Genomic DNA, 20,805 nt, shown 5'->3' on the forward strand with positions numbered 1-20,805 from the left:
TTTGTAAAGGAGGGAACATTATGTAGAAAGCCTGGACTAGAGTCCAAAGAACTGAACAAAGCCTAGGTTTAGATACGGTCTCAATATGTATCATACTTTATGACTCCCCCTTCCTAACTCAAAGTTCCTTGATGACCCAAACTATATTTTGATTGTAGTTCAATCACCTAGTAGGAACTTAAGAAAGATTTGATGATCAAGTGAACAATGTCTCTGCCTACAGGGGCACTTAGAGTAGATGGAAAGGAAGTGTAGGGTACTGATTCAATAACTTTTTTTTTTCTTTTTGAGACAAAATCTGGGTCTGTAGCTTCAGCCTCCTGTATACTAGGAACCCTTGAGCCTAGACACCCTTGATTTAAATGAAAAAAAATTTTTTTTTCAAAAGCAATTCCATACTGTTCTAGTTGAATATATGTGGGAATTGCTTTTCAGTTTCTTTCCTGAAAACATTCTAATCTGTCCTCCATAAGGTATATTTATTATTCTTGCTGCCTGTTCATATCCAACTTGATAACTACTTTTTTTTTCTTTCATTTGTTGGTAGCTAATACTATCTGCTCTAAAGATAGGGGTCCTACTTGGTCCCCCTAACATCTGCATGCCTTTTTTTAGGTACTAGAGATGGAATCTAGAACCTTGTGCATGCTAGTCATGCAGCACTCTAATACTTGAGCTATGTGTTTCTCTCTCTCTCTCTCTTTCTCTCTCTCTCTCTCTTTCTCTTTCTCTTTCTGGCAGTCCTGGGGTTTGAATTCACAGCCTTATAAACTTTTTTATTTTTTATTTTGCCAGTCCTAGGGCTTGAATTCAGGACCTGAGCACTGTCCCTGGCTTCTTTTTGCTCAAGGCAGCACTCTACCACTTGAGCCACAGCACCACTTCTGGCTTTTTCTGTATATGTGGTGTTGAGGACTCGAACCCAGGGCTTCATGTATGCAAGGCAGGTACTCTACCATCAGGCTATATTCCTAGCCCCCCCCCCCCCCCCTTTTTGTTGTTGTTGTTGTTGTTTCCAGAGCTGAGGACAGAACTCAGGCTTGTTCTTGCTAGGTAAGTGCTCTTCCACTGAGCTAAATCCCCAGCTTTGTGCTTTCTAGTCAAGTGTTCTGCTACCTGAGCCACTCTGCCAGCAGCCCTTTTTTTGTATTGCCTATTATTTAAGAAAGGGTCTCACTTTATATCCAGGTGAGCTTGGACTGTGATGCTCCTATCTGTGCTTCCCTGCTTCACTGGGATGACCAGGGCGTGCCAACTATGCCTGCTCATGAGCCAAGATGGAGTCTCTAGGACCATTGTTCCCCGCACCACCCCCCTCCCCAGGATTGCCTTAAAACTGGGATCCCTTGGCTGGGAATATGGCCTAGTGGCAAGAGTGCTTGCCTCCTACACATGAAGCTCTCGTTAGATTCCCCAGCACCACATATATGGAAAACGGCCAGAAGGGGCGCTGTGGCTCAGGTGGCAGAGTGCTGGCCTTGAGTGGGAAGAAGCCAGGGACAGTGCTCAGGCTCTGAGTCCAAGGCCCAGGACTGGCAAAACAAAACAAAAAAAACTGGGATCCCTTGATTTCTGTCTTCCAAGTAGCAAGGATTTTAAATCATTTATTTATTTACTTACTTACCTTATTTATTTATTTATTTTGGTCGTAGGGCTTGAGCTCTGGACCTGGTCCCTGAGCTCTTCAGCTCAAGGCTAGCACTCTACCACTTGAGCTGCAGCTCCATTTCTGATTTTCTAGTGGTTAATTGGAGATAAGAGTCTTACAGCCTTTCTTGCCTGGGCTGGCTTTGAACCTCACTCCTCAAATCTCAGACTCCTGAGTATCATGAGCCACTGGAGCCTAGCTTTAAATTTTATTTTTTGAGACAGGGTCTCACTAACTTCACTAACTGTGCTCTACTGACCCCAAACTTGACCTGTGTGCTTCCAAGTAGCTGGGATTACAAGCATGAACCACTCTGCCTGGCATTCATACCTCTCCTGTAGCACACACTGCACTAATGGTTTCAAGCAGAGTTTTTTTTTTTTTTTTTTTTTTTTTGGCCAGTCCTGGGGCTTGGACTCAGGGCCTGAGCACTGTCCCTGGCTTCTTCCCGCTCAAGGCTAGCACTCCGCCACTTGAGCCACAGCGCCGCTTCTGGCCGTTTTCTGTATATGTGGTGCTGGGGAATCGAACCTAGGGCCTCGTGTATCCGAGGCAGGCACTCTTGCCACTAGGCTATATCCCCAGCCCTCAAGCAGAGTTTTTTGTTTTGTTTTTGGTACTGGTCCTTTGGTTTGAACTTGGCCCTGGACACTATCCCTGAGCTTCTTTTGCTCAAGATTAACACTCAACCACTTGTGCCACAGCTCCATTTCTTGCTCCTTTTTTTGTAGTTTATTGGAGATAAGAGTCTCATAGACTTTTGTGCCTGAGCTGGCTTTGAACCACAATCCTCAGATCTCAGCCTCCTGAGTATTACTGGCATGAGCCACTGTGCCTGGCTTTGAAGTAGTTTTCAAGAAGCCTTCTCCCTGACCTTATTATTCTGCTCTAGTATTATCCCATTTTCTTAGCACCTAAAGCTTGAAGTGATAGGAGTTGAAAGCCAATACAGAAGGAGAAAGGGTGCCGATCCAGGTAGTACTGTAGATTGTGCTAGGCCTCAACTACATTCTTGTAATAGCCACTTCTTCAAGCACACTTAACAGAAAAGGTGACAGAGAAGAAAGATGGGTAAGTATAATGTAGGATAGGTGGCATTACATCCCAGGGTGAGTTGTTGATTCTATAATGGCATCGGTGTGTTGTCTATCACTTTTCATTCTTCTAGTAAGTTAACTGATTGGGTGTAGATAGCAAATTAGATGGTTAACTGGGTCAACCAGAGTTGACTTTTATTAGGGCAACATGAGAGGGACTTCTAAGGGCAAGGATGTACATAAAGAGGCAAGTAAATAGGTGGGGGGTCCATGGGTTGGAGGTTTTAATTAAGTTGGGGAGAGTAGTTTTAAGAGGAATTTAATAGGGCTGTGGAGACTGGAGTGAACTCTGGGGATAGTCTCATTAAGTTAATACAAGATAGTGGGTGGAAAGCCTCAAGAGGTTGAGGACATGTGGGTTTATTCCTGTGAGCATGAGATCTAGAGAGGGCACATTTGTAGTAACATAGACATTTAGACAAGTCAGACTGCCTGTGTTGGAAATCACTTCTGTCATTTCTAGCTGTGTGACTTTAAGCAATTTATGTAATTCCTTCACATCTCAGTTTTCTTATCTGGAAAATGGAGACAGAAGTAGTGCTACCCTCTAGTGTTTTGAGGATTAAATGCGTTAGTTTGTAAAGCATTTTATATACTAATTATATGGTAGCACTTTATATACTTATGTGGTAGTATTTAAGTGCTTATTAAATAAAATTTGACTTTCCTAAATATTTAATATATGTGTGTATACATGCATATGTATATATATGTATATATACATGTATATCTTTAAAGTATGCTGTTCTTCATTGTCTAGCTACCATTTCCTTACTTCACCCATTTACTACTATTCCTCTATAGTTAAAGCTACTGTATTGTGCTTACTTGAACTACATGTTTTTCACCAAAGGAGAAACTTTTTCATTAGATCTGTAAGTCTGGGTTAACTTCTCAAAAAAGTCTATTTTAACTGTCTGTTTTATGAATTTTATTTTAGCTGTTAAGCGTTTAATGAAAGAAGCAGCAGAATTGAAAGATCCAACAGATCATTACCATGCGCAGCCTTTAGAGGTTAGTTTTCATCTTCACTTCCTTCTTCTGGATTTTAATACTTTAATATTTAAAACAAGTTGTTTAAAATTGCCTTTTCCTTACTCCGAGTCATTACAGATATATTTGATGTCGTTTTCTGATCTATTTTAATTCCTCTTATTTCATGAGTAGTTCACTAGCCTGCAGAGTCACACTTTAAACAGCACACTTTAAACAGCCCTTTGTAAGTGGGTCTCAAGTGCTAGTTGGTATTAGGGTCTGAGAAGGGAGGGAAAGGAAAGTAGTCCAGGGCTCAAAGTTTGAAGGCTCAGTTCCTTGAGATGACTCTGCGGCTACTTTGCTCTTTAACACAAATATGTCTATCTCTCTTCAGTCTTCTCATCTTTAAAAGGAGATCATTTAAATGTGCCTAGCTATGTTTTTATGCTTTTTATGCTTAATAGGGAGGACAAAAATGTAATAATGTATGCAAGAATTTTACAAACTGCAAAGTACTTGTAATTATACCATGACATTAATAGCAGATTTATTAATATTACTGATTATTTATAAGTAAGTTATAAGGGACCTTTCTTCCTTCCTTCCTTCCTTCCTTCCTTCCTTCCTTCCTTCCTTCCTTCCTTCCTGTCCTAGGGCTTGGACTCAGGGCCTGAGCACTGTCCCTGCCACTTCTGGCCTTTTCCTATATATGTGGTGCTGAGGAATTGAACCCAGGGCTTCATGTATATGATGCAAGCACTCTTGCCACTAGGCCATATTCCCAGCCCAGGATATTTCTTTAAAAAAAAAATGTTTTTTTGTACTGGTTCTGGGGCATGAATTCAGGGCCTAAACTGTTTTGCTCAAGGTTAGTGCTGTATCACTTTGAGCCACAGTTTCACTTCTGACATTTTGAGTGGTTAATTAGAGATAAAAATCTCACAAGACTTTCCTACCTGGCCTGGCTTCAAACAATTCTCTGATCTTAGCCTCCTGATTAGGAGTATAGGGGTGAGCCTGTAGCATCCATCTGATAATTTAAAAAAATATATTAAAATAACCCTAATTTATAGTAATTGCCTGATACATATCACTAATTGCTATTCTTTCAAGAATTTTTTTTTTTGGCCAGTCCTGGTCCTTGGACTCAGGGCCTGAGCACTGTCCCAGGCTTCTTTTTGCTCAAGGCTAGTACTCTGCCGCTTGATCAAGAATTTTTAATTTAAGTTTATCATATTAATGAACATAGAGCAGCACTCAGATGTTGTTAATATATTTATTTTTAAAAATAAATTTTTGTTCTTATGACACAATTTAAATAGCTTTTATTTATAATTTTATTTTTGGAAAATTTTGTGCATTAGAAACTACCCTAGCAATGATATAAAACATTTGATTTTTTTTACCTAATATTTCTAATATTCATGTTGATAATAATGATCAAGCATTTTAATATTGTTCATTCCTTATGGTTGCTGTTTTTGTCTAGGATAACCTTTTTGAATGGCACTTCACAGTGAGAGGGCCCCCAGATTCTGATTTTGATGGAGGAGTTTATCATGGTCGAATAGTGCTGCCACCAGAGTATCCTATGAAGCCACCAAGCATTATTCTTCTAACGGTAAGAATTCTTGGCATTTTTGAAATATTTGTGGGTTAAACTTTATTGGAGGCTGCTAAATATAGTGATCTTACTGTTTTCATAAGAAATAAAGAAAAACATTTATAATTTTGCATTTGGAATTCAAGCCTTGGATCTGCAGTGTTTTTTCTCTTAAAATAATTTCTGGGCAGCTAATGTGTCCAAAAAAATACTGATGATACTAGTGAATGCATAAATGTCATTGTATGGTTGTTTGGATTCAGTTGAGTTCATGGTTGCCAAGTGCTAGACATAGTGTCCAGCACATGCTAAGTACTCAGTACTGTTAGTGTGTGGCAGTCACATGATCTCCAGCTTCCCTTTCTCCCACTTTTTTCCTTGGTTTCCTCATCTTTACAAGGATGAACCCACTGGACGGATCAGCAGTTAAAAGTATAGCTTTTAATTAATTTTTCTTGTAGCTATTAGAATAGAGCTTGACATAGAATCTCCAATAAATGTTATTTTGTGACTCTTATCTCAGAGTTTCCATCTTTACATTTTTTTATTTTCATAGGAGCTATTGATTCAGTTTCTGATAAGCCTTTTTTTTTTTTTCTAATTTCCTTTCCTTTATAAGTATGTTTAATTCTCTTCTAATCTTAAAAAACCAAACACAAGCTGGGAATATGGCCTAGTGGCAAGAGTGCTTGCCTCATATACAGGAAGCCCTGGGTTCAATTCCCTAGCACCACATATACAGAAAACAGCCAGAAGTGGCGCTGTGGTTCAAGTGGCAGAGTGCTAGCCTTGAGCAAAAAAGAAGCCAGGGACAGTGCTCAAGCCCTGAGTCCAAGCCCCAGGACTGGCAAAAAAACAAAAACAAAAACAAAAACAAAACAAAAAAAACACCAAAAAACCAAAAAGAAAACAACCCACAAAAACCTTTCTGCATCTGTTACTGCTTTAAGCTGTTCCTGTTTTTCCCTTTGATAATCTTCTAGTCATCCTTATTCTAGTGTAGACTGGTGAGATTTGGCTTCCACACGTAGTTCTCTGCTGAATCCCATTTTCTCCCCATCTCAGCCACCATTTGACAAGGGATATGACTCTTCAGGCTTCATCTTGTCCATCTGTTACCTGATCCATAGCTGTGACAAACTGTGCCCAAGAGCAGCTAGACCTGGATTTGCTCATAGCTCTTTGCATTACACTGTGTGCAGGATATGTACTGTCTTAGAAACATAGTTTTCTCACCTGTTGGAAGGAATGTCATTAATATGACCACACTATAAAGCTCCTGGCAATACAGAAGCTGTTAGTAGTAATTGTTAGTGCTGGCAGTAGGGCTGGAGCAGAGACCTTCAGGCACTGCTGTGTCAGGAATCATTTTATTTAGGTGCTACATCATAGGAGGCCTAATTGGATGGGTGGTTGGTTAATGGGGAAACTAATATGTGCATGTGGAGGAGGATAGTCGGCAGTGGATCTTTACCAACAAGTTCAGAAATATTTCAACAATTAATCAGTGGTATGCTTATAGTTACCACACTCATATTACCTCCTCATATTCAATGCTGCACCCTCTCATGTATGTATGACCCTATAGGTGTGTTGGAAATGAAATTTGATTCTGCCCAAATGGAATCTATATTCTAATTTCAAGCTTCTTCCTCATTTTTTCCCTAGGTGTAAATATTCTACCTGTTCAGAGTATAGCTTTTTTTTTTTTTTTTTTTTTGGCCAGTCCTGGGCCTTGGACTCAGGGCCTGAGCACTGTCCCTGGCTTCTTCCCGCTCAAGGCTAGCACTCTGCCACTTGAGCCACAGCACCGATTCTGGCAGTTTTCTGTGTATGTGGTGCTGGGGAATCGAACCTAGGGCCTCGTGTATCCGAGGCAGGCACTCTTGCCACTAGGCTATATCCCCAGCCCTAGATTATAGCTTTTTTGTTCTTTTTTCTTTATCTTTTTCTTTTTTGTGTATGCTGGTACTATGGTTTGAACTCAGGACCTGGGTGATTTCCCTGAGCTCAAGGCTAGTACTCTACCACTTGAGCCACAGCTCCACTTCCAGCTTTTTGCTCATTAATTGGAGATAATAATTGGAGATAAGAGTCTCATGAACTTTCCTGCCTGGGCTGATTTTGAACTGTGATCCTCAGATCTCAGCCTCCTAAGTAGCTAGGATTACAGGGGTGAGCTGCCTGTACCTGGCTTTTTCCTCTTATTTCTATAACATGGCTTCATTGGTTGGTTACTTCTGTGAACAGAAGTCCCCAGAATTGATTTATGCATATTTTTCTGACATCAGCACACTTATATTTCCGCCTGCTGTTAGACATCGTCAGATTTTCTATCAAGTCAACAGATCCATGTCCAAAACTGAAAATGATCTCTGAACTTCGTTTTCATTGTTCCTCTCATTAAATGGCGTCATCCTTTTTTTTTTTTTTTTTTTTGGCCAGTCCTGGGGCTTGGACTCAGGGCCTGAGCACTGTCCCTGGCTTCCTTTTTGCTCAAGGCTAGCACTCTGCCACTTGAGCCACAGCACCACTTCTGGTCGTTTTCTGTATATGTGGTGCTGGGGAATCGAACCCAGGGCCTCATGTATACGAGGCAAGCTCTCTTGCCACTAGGCCATATCCCCAGCCCCGGCGTCATCCTTTTGAAAACCACTCTTACCTTTTTTTCTCCAGGTCCATCCTCAATAACCTACTAATGAGGTGACACAATGTCCTTAGGGTCTCCTACAGGTCCTGACCTCTTATAGGTGTTCTCATTAGGGTCCTTAAAAGAGCCCAGCTCTGTAGTACACACTGGCAGGGTATCAACATATCTTTATATGTTATTGCTTAGATTCCAGTTGTATAGTTTTATTTCAAAAGGTTCTAATACACCTTCTCAAGACAGCATCCAGCAAATATTTTTGGAATGTCTATATGACCCAAAATGTGTGCTCCTTGAAGTTATATTCATTGAAAATTACCCTAAATTTTCATTCATAAATACAAAATATATTTATATTTGGAAAGGATACCACATTAAACACACCTGTATAACTTTTTAACTGTACTATTTCTAAGGCTAATGGACGGTTTGAAGTGGGCAAGAAAATTTGTTTGAGCATCTCTGGACATCATCCTGAAACATGGCAGCCTTCATGGAGCAGTGAGTGTTACTAGTAAATCAAAAATCTCCTAGCAGCATTAATGAATGAATATACTCATGAAGTGGAAGTTATTTTGGATATTTATTTATTTGCCTGTTTATTTATTTATTGCCAGTCTCGGGGCTTGAGTACTGTCCCTGAGCTTCTTTTGCTCAAGGCTAGCACTCTACCCCTTGAGCCACAATGCCACTTCCAGCCTTTTCTGCTTATGTGGTACTAAGGAATGGAACCCAGGGGCTTCATGCATGCTAGGCAAGCACTCTACCACTAAACCACATTTCCATCCCCCTAGTTCACTTTAAAGAGCAACTCAGATTAATGTTTTGTTTTTTTAATTTCAGTAAGAACAGCATTACTAGCTATCATTGGGTTTATGCCAACAAAAGGAGAAGGAGCCATAGGCTCTCTAGATTACACACCAGAGGAAAGAAGAGCACTTGCCAAAAAGTAAGTGGTTCTTTTATTCTTCATTAGAGTCCCAGTACCATTGTGGTTGTGGTTAATGATTATTAGAAAACAGGCTGACTTTTTTTTTTTTTTGCCAGTCCTGGGCCTTGGACTCAGGGCCTGAGCACTGTCCCTGGCTTCTTTTTGCTCAAGGCTAGCACTCTACCACTTGAGCCACAGTGCCACTTCTGGCCATTTTCTATATATATGGTGCTGGGGAATCAAACCTAGGGCTTCATGTATATATGAGGCAAACACTCTTGCCACTAGGCCATATTCCCAGCCCCCTGACTCTTTTTTTGTTATTGTTCATGGGGCTTGAACTTAGGGCCTGGACACTGTCCCTGAGCTCTTTTGTGCTCAAAGCTAGAGCCCACTACTTGAGACACAGCACCACTTCCAGCCTTTACTGTGATTAATTGGAGATGAGTTTCATGGATTTTCTTGCTTGGGCTGGCTTTGAACCATGATCCTCAGAGCTTAGCCTCCCGAGTAGCTAGGATGACAGGCATGAGCCACTAGCACCTGGCTTCTATCTAACTTTTTGAGTAACCCTGGCTACAGGATCCGGTCTTATCATTGCAGCGACAGAAATTGAATTCTAATTTCTTTGGAGTGATCAGAACCTAAAACATTGATTTCATGATTTTATTTTTGCCAGGGATCAATCCTAGGGCCTTGCCCAAGCTGAGCTAGCATTCTACCACTGAATTACACCTCCAGGCCAGCTATCATTCTTTAGAAGTAGTTGAGAATATTCCACTGGGATATATTTTTGCTTCTGTGGAGATATATTGTCCTAGAAAACATTATCAGTCATTTACCTCCACTTGGATTATATTACAGATGGAAAAGAGCCAGAACAATTACTTTCTATATAGCTTTTCATAAGATTGAAATCTCCTTGAGGACTGATAGGGAGTCTACTTTTATCTGTTTTGATATCTACATATATAGCTCATAGCAAGTATTGACTATACGTGATCTGGAATAAGGTAAAGAGGAGTTATCAACTTGTGATAGCCCAGTGGTAATGCCTTCTTTTTTTAAATCTACATAATTAAGAGTAGTCTTTCAATTCAAAGTAGTCTTTCCTTTACTATTCCTGAATTCTAATTCTTGATTTGGGTAATTTTTCTATACTGAAGTATGCTTTCTACCATATGTCACACAGATTATGTTACTTAAATTACAGAAAATGTATTGTAGCACAGCTCAGATTAGGTGCTCTACAGTTGTTTGTTACATTGTATAGTTAGATTTTAATGTCTGAAAGATGCAGAAGATACTCTGATTTCAGAAAGAATGTCTATTAATTGTATATATATATATATATATATATATATTTTTTTTTTTTTTTTTGCCAGTCCTGGGCCTTGGACTCATGGCCTGAGCACTGTCCCTGGCTTCTTTTTGCTCAAGGCTAGCACTCTACTACTTGAGCCACAGTGCCACTTCTGGCTTTTTCTATATATGTGGTGTTGAGGAATCGAACCCAGGGCTTCATGTATACGATGCGAGCACTCTTGCCACTAGGCCATATTCCCAGCCTTCTATTAATTGTATTTTTAATTGGTTTCTTCTTCTTCTTCTTCTTTTTTTTTTTTGGTTTCTTCTTGTATGTTTCTGCTAAAATGTAATTTATACTAACAAGCTTTAAGTAGGCTTTTTATATGTCCAATCTTAAGGACTGTTACAATTTATGTATTTGGGCATTGAATAGACTTAAGGTTTAATTTTTTTGAGAATTTATTGATACAATAGAATATTAATCCTGTTTTTTTTCTTTTTTATATCAAGCTATCTCATGTGCTTATCTCAGAGCTATAGTGATTGCCTAACTTTCTAACTTAGAGTATGTGGATGAGTGTTGATATGGGGGTGTCCAGTGCTTTGTTGTTGTTGTGCTGGTCCTGAGGCTTGAACCCAGGGCTTGGGTGCTGTCCCTGAGCCTCTTTGCACTCTACCACTTAAGCCACAGCACTACTTCCAGCTTTTTCTGAGTAGTTTATTGAAGCTAAGACTCTCATGGACTTTCCTACCTAAGCTGGCTTCAAACCACAGTCCTTAGATCTCAGCCTTCTGAGAAGCTAGGATTATAGGTGTGAGCCAACAGCACTCAGCCTTTGTGTTTTGCTTTTAAATTATTTTAACTCATTCAGTATTTGAATATGTCAATAAGAGAGAATTCAACTTTTGGTTTATACTCATTGAACAAAATTGTTCTTAACCAGATCACAAGATTTCTGCTGTGAAGGCTGTGGCTCTGCCATGAAGGATGTCCTCTTGCCTTTAAAATCTGGGAGTGATTCAAGCCAGGCTGACCAAGAAGCCAAGGAACTGGCCAGACAAATCAGTTTCAAGGTATGGAAATTCCCAAAGAAATTCTAATAATAAAGTGTTTTTTGTTTACTGCTGAATTCAGGATAAAAAGGAAAGCATTAGCTGGGCACTAGTGGCTCAGGCCTATAATCCTAGCTACTCAGGAGACTGAGATCTATGGATTGAGGTTCAAAACCATTCTGAGTAGACAAATGTGTGAGATTTTTATCTCCAGTTAACTAGCAAAAAGCTGAAAGTAAAATTGTGGCTCAAAAGACAGCCATGAATGAAAAGGTGAGTAAGAGCACAATGGCCAAAGTTTAAGCCCAGTAGTAGCACCAAAAAAACAAACAACAACAAAAAAAGCAGGCAAAGGAAAGGAAAGCAGTATAGTTCTGTTGTAGTATGGGTTTTATAATTTGTTTTTATTACAAAACTCTTCATTTTTATTCATAAAGGCTAGAATGTAGTTTAGTGTCACCTGGAATGTGTAATGTCCTCAGTTCAATCCCCAGTACCAAAAAATAAAAGGCAAAAAGTAGCTGAAAACAAGAAATAACAAAACAAAAGGCTATAATTATAGCAGCTAAAGCTAGGTTTCTGGAACATGATATCAGGGTTGAATCCCAACTTTGCTCTTATTGGTAGTATGGCATATTACTTAACCAGGAGGAGCCATTTGCTCATCTGTACATGACAGTGGTACCTTCCTGAAGGATTGTTGTGCAGAAAAGCGAATTAATACTTGTATATGTTGTATTTAGAACTGCACCAGTGAGTGCTTCATAAATTCTAGCTAGTATCATAGAAAATATCCACCATTAATAAGAAGAAAGTGATTGTCATCCATTATCCCTAAGAAGCAGCTGCTGTTCATATTTTGTCATAGGTCCCTTTGGTCCTTTTTCCATGCATGTTTTATCCAAAGGATAGGATTTATATAATATTTTAAGACTTGAGTAGCCACACTCACTTCTGGAATTTAATTAGCACCACAAAAGAAATTGTTGCTGCATGAAGTAACATTTGCCTTCTGCCTCCCTTTTCTCCTTGTCCCTTTACTCTGCCCTTCTAAGTCTAGTTCTTAGGAGACACTTTCTCATGCCATTTATTGAAGTGTTTAAGAGAGGCGATATAAATGTAGGTCTGAAAATACTTGGGCCAGATGTGTTTACATTAGACTTTTTTAGATTTTAGAAGATGCCTTACAAATACTGTACATTGAGTAACTGCAGTATGATCTTGGACAACACCTCCAGGGATGGATAGTCAAAGCCATTAATACTTCCTCAGTAAACCTGGGACTATTTTCACAAATGTGAGATAAAATGCCACTAGCACTAGCTTCACTTCAGTTCATGTCAGACGTTCATGCTAAAAGTTACTCAAGGGCTGGGAATGTGGCTTAGTGATAGAGTACTTGCTTAGCATGAATGAAATCCTGGGTTTGATTCCTCAGTACCACATAAACAGAAAAGGCCAGAAGTGGCTTGTGGCTCAAGTGGTAGAGTGCTAGCCTTGAGCAAGAGAAGCTCAGGGACAGTGCCCAGGCCCTTGAGTTCAAGCCCCAAGACTGGCAAAAAAAAAAAAAGTGACTCAAAAACTTTTGAGTACAGATTATAGTTGTAGATTGTGAAGTGTATTGTTCACTTTTGTCCCACCATTTAGCAGCTCCTGAGAATTGGTTTGTCTCTGCCTGTTCTTATAATATGTAGCAGTGTAGCATAGTGTCAGACACAGGCGTGCTCATGCATAACCCATTCATCGTGAGTATTAAAGGAGCAGTTGAAAAACTCCAGGAGAGGGGATTTTGTAGGTTGTGTGGTATTCTGAACATTTTTCCTTGTAACAAGCACTACTCTTGGGTACATCTTTTTTTTAGGCAGAAGTCAATTCATCTGGAAAGACTATTGCTGAGTCAGACGTAAGCAAAAACTCTTTTTCCCTAAACGATTTACAAGATGATATACCTGCAACAACATTCCAGGGTGCTACAGCAAGCACATCGGTATGTAGTTAATCTTTTTATTTATGTGTATGTGTATGTATATATAAATATATATTTGCATATCTATGTCGTTAGCAGTATTTGGAATCATGTAAGATCAAAGTTTGTGTTTTCTTACTAATTAGACTCTAGCCTAGCCCCTGGTGAGTTTTATTATCTTGATCAAATTACTATCTGGAAGCTGGGTGCTAATGGCTCCTACCTGTAGTAATCCTAGCTGCTCAGGAGGCTGTGATCTGAGGATTGATGTTTGAAGCCAGCCTGGGAATGAGAGCCAGTGAGACTCATCTCCAATTAAGCACCACATGGAGCTGTGGCTCAAGTGGTAGAATGCTAGTCTTGAGCACAAAAGCTCAGAGACAGCACCCAAGCCCTGAGTTCAAGACTTAGGACTGGTATGTGTGTGTGTGTGCGCACGTGCACACACACACACACACACACAAATTACTCTCGGCTTTTTTGTTAAGTGAGGCTGAACTAAATTATTTTTATGTACTATCTCTTCATAACTCTTAGGCCTCTACAAAATTAGTTTCAAATATAGTACTAGACTTTAAATAAAAATGTCAGCTTTTATTTTTGACAAGATAGTAGTAAACTCCATCAAGGCACTGACTTACTTAATATCTAGAGCCAAAAGTTGCACTATGCTTGTACTAGTCAAATGTCTATCGAAAGTCCAATTTAAATTAATCAAAATTAAGTAAAATTTGAAACTCACTTTTTCCTCAGTCTTATTAGCTGCATTGCAGGTGCTCCATCAAAAGTCAAGAAATTTAAATAAACTAGAATATGCAATGATGTTATTACTATAGTAGTATTTTCCATTTGATTTGAATGTACGTAAAACTTAAATTTTTTTTTTAAACTAGCCCTGAGGCTTGAACTCAGGACCTGGGTACTGTCCCTGAGCAGCTTCTTTTGCTCAAGGCTAGTACTCTACCACTTGAGCCACAGCGCTGCTTCCAGCTTTTTCCATGTATGTGGCACTGAGGAATGAAACTCAGGGCTTGGCAAGCACTCTACCACTAAGCCACATTCTCAGCCCCTTAAAATTTTTTTCAAAGTTTTATACACACACACACACACACACACACACACACACACACACACAAAATTGAAATCAATTTTGGCTAAATATGCATGAGCAAAAAAATTGTCTAAGTTGTAAGTAGGACTTTTAATTACATTTACAAATAAACTTTCTCAGTGTGATTATATAATGTGACTACTATGGAAGTAACTGAAACCTGGTTTGGGCTTGGGGTTAGGTGATTTATATGTAAATGTAATATAAATTCAAAAATATTATACATTAAATCTCAGGTAAGCTACATTTTTTTTTTTTTAAGCATTGGTGGGAGTAAGGGATTGCCAAAGTCTAAATACAGCAGATAACAACAGCAGGCCATCTTCTGGGCTTTAATGCTGAGTAGTTAGCTATGTAGAATGTGGAAAAATCCTGATAGTACTTTTATATTCTTCAGTCCATCATATTTTCCCTTCTTTTCAGGTATAGAAGTTCTGAATAAGCCATTCCATTTTATGTTAATCAAGCAAACACAAAATTTCCTCACAAATGCTGTTAGTCTAGGTTGCTATTATACATGGATATATACTGATAGGAACTTTATGGCTATGACTTTTTGTATGTGTATGTTCAGGCCCTGGGGCTTGAACTCAGGGCATGAGCTTTTACACTTAAGGCTAGCGCTCTACCACTTGAACCAGAGCTCCACTTGCAGCTTTTTTGGTTCTTAATTGGAGGTAAGAGTTTCATGGACTTTCCTGCCTGGGCTGGCTTTGAAATGTGATCTTCAGCTCTCAGCCTCCTGAGTAGCTAGGATTACCAGCATGAGCCATTGGCATCTGGTCACTATGACTATTTTAAATAAGAAAAATTATGAAATGTTATATCAAGGGACTAGGTTTTAAGCAATATACCATTCAAGACACCTGCAGCATAGGAACCTAATTAAGATATAGCTACATAGATTTTCCAGTAAGTGTGTGTTTGAAAATATCCAGTTAATATTTTAGATACCTATGTTTATTTAGTGGTCTGGATCCAATTCCTACCATCACATGGTGCTTAGGAATCCTATAGGTTTTTGTTTTTGGTTTTTTTTGCCAGTCCTGGGCCTTGGACTCAGGGCCTGGGCTCCATCCCTGAGCCTCTTTGTGCTCAAGGCCAGCTCTTTACCACTTGAACTACAGTGCCAGTTCTGAATTTTATAACTCATTTATTGGAGATTAAGAGTCTCACAGACTTTTCCTGCCCTGACTGGCTTTGAACCAAGATCCTCAGATCTCAGCCTTCTGAGTAGCTAAGATTACAAGTGTAAGCCACCAGCAGGCTATACTAAGGTTTTTGAGAAAGTTTGACTATGTAGCCCAGGCTGTCCTTGAATTCTTGATCCTCTTGCTTCAGCTTCCCAAGGTAGAATTAATTGGCATACAATATTCATTGTTGCTTTACAGCCAGTATTTTAAGGACTGTTTTTCTAAATATATTAATCATACTAATAAAGGACCAGGAACTGTCCTAAGTGAATTCATAACAGTATTAGTAATAATTAACATATAATATGTAATTTGTATTTTAAGCACTTTATATCCCTATGCCGGTTTAATCCTCACAATAGGCAAATTGGATATTATCCTCCCTCACTGTACTGATGAGGGAGCTGAGACTTAGGTTAAATAACTTGCTTAGGGTCACATGTCCTCAGTGGCCAAGCCAGCCTGGTGATGATACAGGCTCCCTGCCTTGGTCAGGTTATGGGAGATGTCTTCTCTCAGATTACATGGATAAACAATCTGCAATCTGACTACTCTTGTGCTGAATTCTAGGTCAATATTATCATGGTTTTCATGGTCCATAAGAACCTGCTCCCTTTAAACCCTGGTTGGTTTATTAAATGCTCTTCTGTTCATGCTGAGTAGTCAGGAGAATGGGGACTGACTGCATGGGCTGCCATAACTTGGTTTTTTGAGTATTTGTTCACAAACTGTGTGACACTTGTGATGACAGAGGATCTCGTAAACCCCTGAGCTTTGTGCACTCTTCACTGAGCAGATTGCTTCATGGAGTCTTGGATTGTAGAGATACACGTTCATCTAATTCAGTTCATTAGCAGTATACTACCTTTTATTTATTTATTCATTAATATATAATGGAATTTTATTCATCTATCAAAAAAGAATGAAATGTCATTTGCAGGGAAATGGGTCTTGGGGGGCTGGGGGAATCATACTGAGTAGAGTAATCCAGGCCCAGAAAAGCAAAGGGTGCATATTTTCTCTCATAATGCGAATCTTAGACCCAAATATAATCTTTAATGTAAGCATACACAGGATCATATACACAATCAAGCTGACTAAAGTATAGCATATGCAGGAGTGAAACTCCATGGTGTAACTGCCCTAATGGTTGATGGACAGTTAACAAAATGAATATCAGGAAACAAACATTTTTCGAATGGTGGGGAGGACTAGTAGGATGGGGTCAGACAAATGGAAAGGGAACAGTAGACAAATACAGTCAATAATACTCAAAAGCAAAAGGTAACACAAGGAAATTTCATAAATGCAAGCCAGTTACAGGTGTGGAGATAGGAAGTGGGTGTGTTTATAGAGTGCACTCTTGCTACCTGTTCACATTCGTGTTTTTTTCTCATGCTGTGGTTAAGTAGTCAGTAAACAAGGGTGGTACCATCTGGGATTCATTCTTATTACAACTTCCAGCTCAGCTTTATGTACACAAAGATACTGTATAGTCCACTTCTTGCTGCTATAACAAAACTCCAGTGGTTGGACCTTTTATAAAGAAAAGTTCACTTAGCTCACTGTTTTAGAGGCTGAAAGTCCAAGATAGGAGACTTGTACCTATTTGGCCTCTAGTGAGGGTCCCTTTGGCTGTGCCACTGTGCCACAGTGTGGCATCATGGTGACAGGGAGCAATTTTAGTCAAATGGAGAATAAGGAGAATTTAAAGGTTAGGTTCATTATTATAATAATCTATTCTCCTGGGAGTTCACTGAGGTCTCTAGAGGACTACATTATCCTTTGCAAAGGCAAACCCTCTATTGCCTGGTTATATTTTTCTAGGTCCCTATTCCTCCCCCTCCCCTCCCCTCCTTTCCTTCTTTGTTTCTTTTCTTTCTGCCTGTCTTGAGGCTTGAACTCTGGGCCTGGGCACTGTCCCTGGGCTGCTTCTGCTCAAGGCTGACACTCTACCACTTGAGTCATAGCGCCATGTCTGGCATTTTCTGTGATTAATTGGACATAAGAGTCACACGGGGACTTTTCTTGCCTTGTCTGGCTTAGAACCACGATTCTCAGATCTCAGCCTCCTGAGTAGTTAGTATTACAAACATGAGCTGCTGGTATCCCACATAAACTTTTTTTTTACAAAACAGGGTAGCTATCAGCTATGGAGCTGAGACTGGTCTTGAAATCTTGATGGTCCTGCCTTTACCTCCCAAGGGCTTTAGTTTATAGAAATGTAACACCATGTTCAGCTAAAGCCTTTTAATATTCAAGCAAACATTAGATTGAACATTGAAAACCATCTGCAGGTTTTGTTTTGTTTTGTTTTGTTTTGTTTTGCCAGTCCTGGGGCTTGGGACTCAGGACCTGAGCACTGTCCCTGGCTTCTTGTTTTTTTGTTTTTTTTTTTGGCCAGTCCTGGGCCTTGGACTCAGGGCCTGAGCACTGTCCCTGGCTTCTTCCCGCTCAAGGCTAGCACTCTGCCACTTGAGCCACAGCGCCGCTTCTGGCCGTTTTCTGTATATGTGGTGCTGGGGAATCGAACCTAGGGCCTCGTGTATCCGAGGCAGGCACTCTTGCCACTAGGCTATATCCCCAGCCCTGTCCCTGGCTTCTTGAGCCACAGTGCCACTTCCGGCTTTTTCTGTGTATGTGGTGCTGAAACCAAATTGCTGCTTTGGGTTGCTAAAAGTAGGGGAGCTCCCAGATAGTTGGCAGATGCTTCAAGCTGCATCTGAGGGCACGGAAAGCCCTGAGGGGACGAGGTGAGCTTGCACCTGTCTACCTTGCAAGCTGCTCCTCTGCCTGTGGGCTGAGGAAACCACACTTGCTCACCAGTCAGTGTTCACGTAGTTTTGGTAGTTTGGCCTTTGGTCATGTTTAGTACTCTGAGATTCTGTACTCTTGGACAGATAACTAGTAAATGTACAGTTTTCTGTGCCATGTTCAAACTCAGTTTCTTAAATTTCTGTAGCAGGGAGTCCAGAACTCGTCTGCGGCATCCTTTCAACAACCTACCCAACCTGCGGCTAAGAATACTTCCATGAGCCCTCGGCAGCGCCGGGCCCAGCAGCAGAGTCAAAGAAGGTCATCCACTTCACCTGACATAATCCAGGCCCAGCAGCCAAGAGACAACCACACTGATCATGGCGGATCAGCTGTACTGATTGTCATCCTGACTTTGGCATTGGCAGCTCTAATATTCCGGCGAATATATCTGGCCAATGAATACATATTTGACTTTGAGTTATAATACTGCTGCTTTGTGACTTCAAGAGCTGTGACTCAACTGCTTCATTAAACATTCTGCATTGGGTATAATCTAAGAATTGTTTACAAAAAGATTATTTTGTATTTATCCTTCATCCCTTTTCTTTGATCCTCATAAATTCAATATAAGTCTAGCCAGACATTCAGGCTGTGTCCAGAAGTGTGTACTGTTCAGTAAGAGACCAGAAGTCAGAGTTCCTGGTCTCACTATTTCATCTGCTTCACAGAGAAAGAATTTACTGCTGTCTCTCAGGCTCAACTTCTTTTTCTGTATAGCCCTTTGAATTTTTCATAAAGAATGGTGTTTTAAATTCCCATAAGTATTATCTGGTTGCTCAGTGTCATTAATTGAATACTTTTTCTACTTTAGTAGAAAGATGCAGGAAGGAAGAATTGAGAAGGGAGAACAGAACTCATGTAGCCTCCTTCAGTGTCAGTGTAGGAGACATACTGGGGTTGTCCATTCTGTGACCTTGTTTGCCTTCTAAATATTCTCCAGTGAAATAACTTTCTTCAGTCAAACACTTGGAGCATCTTTGTTGCATCTTTGTTACTGGATGTTACTTGAAGAGAAAGTACTTGTAACCACTTTAATATGCTGTTATTACTCCCTCTGGTATACATACAAATTTCAAAAAGAAAAGAAGAAAAGGGAAGGAGGAAAAAGAACTTAGTCCTCCATAGACCTTTTTCTTAAGAAAGGAAGGAAGGGATCAAGCCAGGAAATTGCTTCATTTTCTTTTAGAAAAGTGAGAAGATCATAAAATTTGAATATTTGCCCTGCTCCGAGTTGTATATATTTTGAAATGTATTATTATCCTAGCTTTGTAATCACTATAAGTTTTAATTATCCCAGGAATATGCATAGTGTTAAAATATTTCACATACTATTATAATAGAAAACCTCAGGGCTCTGGTAAGTAATAGAAGATAGGAAATCTTTACTTAGAATTGTCTCTGCTCCAAGTCCTAGAAAGATGTCTAGTGAAAAGAATCGGTAAATTGTTTAGTGCTAGCCAGCTGCACAGATGCCAGTAGACTACTGTGCGGTCACCGTGCTATTGCAGCACTTCCACAGAAAACGAGCATGTTCCCTTAGTGGTATGGAGTACCCGTTCATGAAGACTGAATTGTTAAATGCAGGCTTTTAGGTTAGCCTCTAAAAGTGCATTTAGATTTTTTGTTTTGTTTTTACAACACAAGCAGTATAATGATATTTAAGTTCTAGACCAGTCCACAAAAGTTAGCCCATATGTGTCATGACTATTTGGGTAGGCTATTCAAAAAGTCCTTATGTGATTTTAACTGAAATTATATGCAAGATACAAGAGGCTTCATAAAGTCATTTTAAAGCCAAATTTAACTTTTATTCTTGTTATGGGGCTGGGATTTTGAACCTATTAACCACAAGACATAATTTCTATTTTCATAGCCACTTTTCCATTATGTTTGCATTTAAAATAAAAATACATTGTAAAATGCTAGACACCAGTGGCTCATGCCTGTTTTCCTAGCTGCTGAGGAGGCTGAGATCTGAGGATCGTGGTTCGAAGCCAGCCCCAGCAGAAAAGTCCCTGTGAGACTTTTATCTCCAATTAACCACTCAAAAACTGGAAGTGGAGTTGTGGCTCAAAGTGGTAGCGTGCTAGCTTTGAGCAAAAGAGCTTCAGGGACAGTGCCTAGGACTTGAGTTCAAGCCCCACAATTGACCCATATATATATTACACTAATAAATTAACTTTTTAAAGTTGTTCACAGATTACTTTTGTCAGTTACTGAAGCCAGTAACAACTAAAATGCCTAAGGACTTTATGAAGACCTCAGGTCAGGACAGTTACAGGTTTCCCTTTTATAGCCTTGATTGCCATGAGAAGATACATCCCGAAGTCTTGGTTTATTACAAAAGATGAACGTCAGTTCATCAGTCTTAGTAAGAAGTCATTGGCTCAGTTGGGAAGACTAAGTAGCATTATCACCTAGGAAAAAAGTACCCAGGCTCTTGCCCTATGCCAAGC

At 39.8% G+C, this 20,805-nt stretch overlaps 1 protein-coding gene across 1 annotated transcript in view; it reads left to right on the forward strand.

Moving 5' to 3' along the window:
* The window catches only part of Ube2j1 (ubiquitin conjugating enzyme E2 J1), a 28,564-nt gene extending 8,265 nt beyond the window's left edge, over positions 1-20,299 (forward strand). Inside the window, exons 2-8 of the mRNA XM_048353845.1 lie at positions 3,686-3,759; positions 5,210-5,341; positions 8,387-8,471; positions 8,814-8,919; positions 11,154-11,283; positions 13,124-13,249; positions 18,495-20,299. Coding sequence (XP_048209802.1) covers positions 3,686-3,759; positions 5,210-5,341; positions 8,387-8,471; positions 8,814-8,919; positions 11,154-11,283; positions 13,124-13,249; positions 18,495-18,773 — 932 coding nt within the window. The 3' untranslated portion in view covers positions 18,774-20,299. The remainder of the gene's footprint in view (positions 1-3,685; positions 3,760-5,209; positions 5,342-8,386; positions 8,472-8,813; positions 8,920-11,153; positions 11,284-13,123; positions 13,250-18,494) is intronic.
* Positions 20,300-20,805: the final 506 nt, after the last annotated feature.

The sequence above is a fragment of the Perognathus longimembris genome, chromosome 9, assembly GCF_023159225.1.
Source record: "Perognathus longimembris pacificus isolate PPM17 chromosome 9, ASM2315922v1, whole genome shotgun sequence".
Lineage (NCBI taxonomy): Eukaryota > Metazoa > Chordata > Mammalia > Rodentia > Heteromyidae > Perognathus > Perognathus longimembris.